The 2,231-nt window shown below is 45.4% G+C and overlaps 1 protein-coding gene across 1 annotated transcript in view; it reads right to left on the reverse strand.

The window, feature by feature from the left end:
* The window catches only part of ptchd1 (patched domain containing 1), a 14,763-nt gene that overhangs the window by 2,801 nt on the left and 9,731 nt on the right, over positions 1 to 2,231 (reverse strand). Inside the window, exon 4 of the mRNA XM_032503425.1 lies at positions 136 to 872. Coding sequence (XP_032359316.1) covers positions 136 to 872 — 737 coding nt within the window. The remainder of the gene's footprint in view (positions 1 to 135; positions 873 to 2,231) is intronic.

Consider the following 2,231-nt stretch of genomic DNA (forward strand, 5'->3'; position numbering starts at 1 on the left):
CCATCCACAAACACAAACATTCTGCTTCATGATGAATCATGCACAAGTTGAAGGAGCTGATAGGATTACATTTCACTGAAATAAACTGATTGATTGATAATATCATAACAAAATGACTAAGTATATTTGCCTCACCTGCAGGAAACCCATCAATCCAAAGGAGATGTAAACCAGATACAGCAGAACCACAAAGGGTTTGACGTAGGTGTTAGTGATCCAGTCTCCATAGCAACGCCTCATACACCCTAGCAAAAGGTGAGAGTCCTGAGGATTAGGGTCCGTGTTAGCTGTGGAATGTGCGAGTGGGAGTGGAAGTGGGTGTGGGTGTGTGTGTGTGGAGTTAGCCACATGGACGTGTCCATGCGCGGCAGTGTTGTTCGGCGTGTGCGGGTGTGTGTGTGCATGGGTGAGAGTTAGGTTAGAGTTTGGCATTTGGGCGGGACTGTGATCAACCTCATGTGGTGGGTTGGTCGTTTGAGCCTCGTCCTGGTAGCGCGTGTACATGAGACACCTGTACCAGGCCGGTTTAGAGTCCAGTCGGTCCGGTTTGGGGACTCGCCGGCAGAAGCAGCCATGTCTGTACCCGGTCTCTAAGTATCCGGTGAACACCAGACAGGAACTGTAGAAGGACAGCATGTAAACATAGCTGATGGTGACAGACAGTGTGGCGGTGCGGCAGAAAAGCCGGACAGCCTCCATGTTGGTGAGCGGCGAGGCGGCCAGGCCCAGGGTCATCAGGTGGAGCATGGTGGAGCCAGAGAAACGCAACATGACGTCCTCGAAGACGCTGGCCACGCGCTCCTTCACATGCTGGTCCTCCCGGGTTCGCCTCCATGACGACAGCATCTCAAAGGAGCCGAAGAGCCCGTGTCCTGGTGGGAAACAAATAGGAATGGAAATTGAATGAATGAAATGAATTGGTTGGTTTAGGGGGACTGTGCTATAATACCTACTTAACTGCAAACTTTTTTCCTCATAACTAAAAATTAGTAACCCTTGTGTTCCATTCCACCATGCGTTGTCCTCCCGGCTCAAACTGAAAACCTTTTTCTAGATCTCTTTTTCAACACTTTTGTCAATGTTCCTGCCGCATTTTTGGGGTTTAATACTTCTTTTCACTAAAATGTATAAACACCACTAACACCAAACTTATTACCACTACTTTTACAATTATTTTTGGAATTCGTGGTCAATAATTATCCTCATAATCACAGAAGGGTATGTGTCAACGTTCAGTGAGGATACTGTTTTGAAACATTAAAAAAAAACACCCGACATGCAACAAAAGCAGCCTGACGTTGTCATACTCAGAATCTAGTCAGAATTGGGCTGTGATCATGGGGCGTGTTTCAACGGAAAATGCCCTCAATTAGCTAGAGCTACAACCAATCAGAGCAACGGAGTATGTGACATCTGTTGACCCAGAGCTTAGTTGTCAGCAGAACTCAACTGTTCGCTACCGCTGATGTTAGCTACTGTAGCTAAAAGCTACATCTACGTATATAGTGCATAGCAGTTTGGAAAACGCTAATGACGTTACATCCACATTACAGGCTTTCCAGCATACGTACATCCCTCGAATGTATCATAAGATAATTTCATGGATGTATTAATATAACACATGGCGAATTACAACCATTAACTATATCTATTATTAAAGCTACGGGACCTCAGGAGGTCCTTCATATGAGCATGCACAGTGCAGGGCGACATAGGCGGGCACAGTTCCGCGGGTCCGCTCGCGTTGTCATTACCCGATGTGAGTCAAGTGCAGATGTAAGTAGCGCATGCGTCACTTTGCGACAATGACCAGATTTCACGCAGATCTTTGCTGTTAGCCACAGAATAATGATTTAGCGTAAGGCATCACATTTTCACGGCATTGATCCCTGATGTCAGTTCTAGATTAGAGGCTGAAGTAGCCTACAAGAACCTGGCAACGAAAGACTTCTGTAATGTCAATACAATAAAAATTGACCTACATAACGAAGTCTGTTCACTGCTGGCTATAAGTTAGCAATCAAACCCAATAAAGACTGTCACTTGAATGGCATTTTGAGCTAACGCTAGCAATCAAACAATAGCTAAAATGTTTTCCGATCCGGATCACTTGGCGTTATGCCGTAAACCATTTAAATCTGAGCATGCACAACTCACATCTGCACTCAACTCACATTTGATAGTGACACCGTTCATCATTACGTTACTGTTGATCATCTGTCCATCATCGT

This window comes from Etheostoma spectabile, chromosome 22 (assembly GCF_008692095.1).
Source record: "Etheostoma spectabile isolate EspeVRDwgs_2016 chromosome 22, UIUC_Espe_1.0, whole genome shotgun sequence".
NCBI lineage: Eukaryota > Metazoa > Chordata > Actinopteri > Perciformes > Percidae > Etheostoma > Etheostoma spectabile.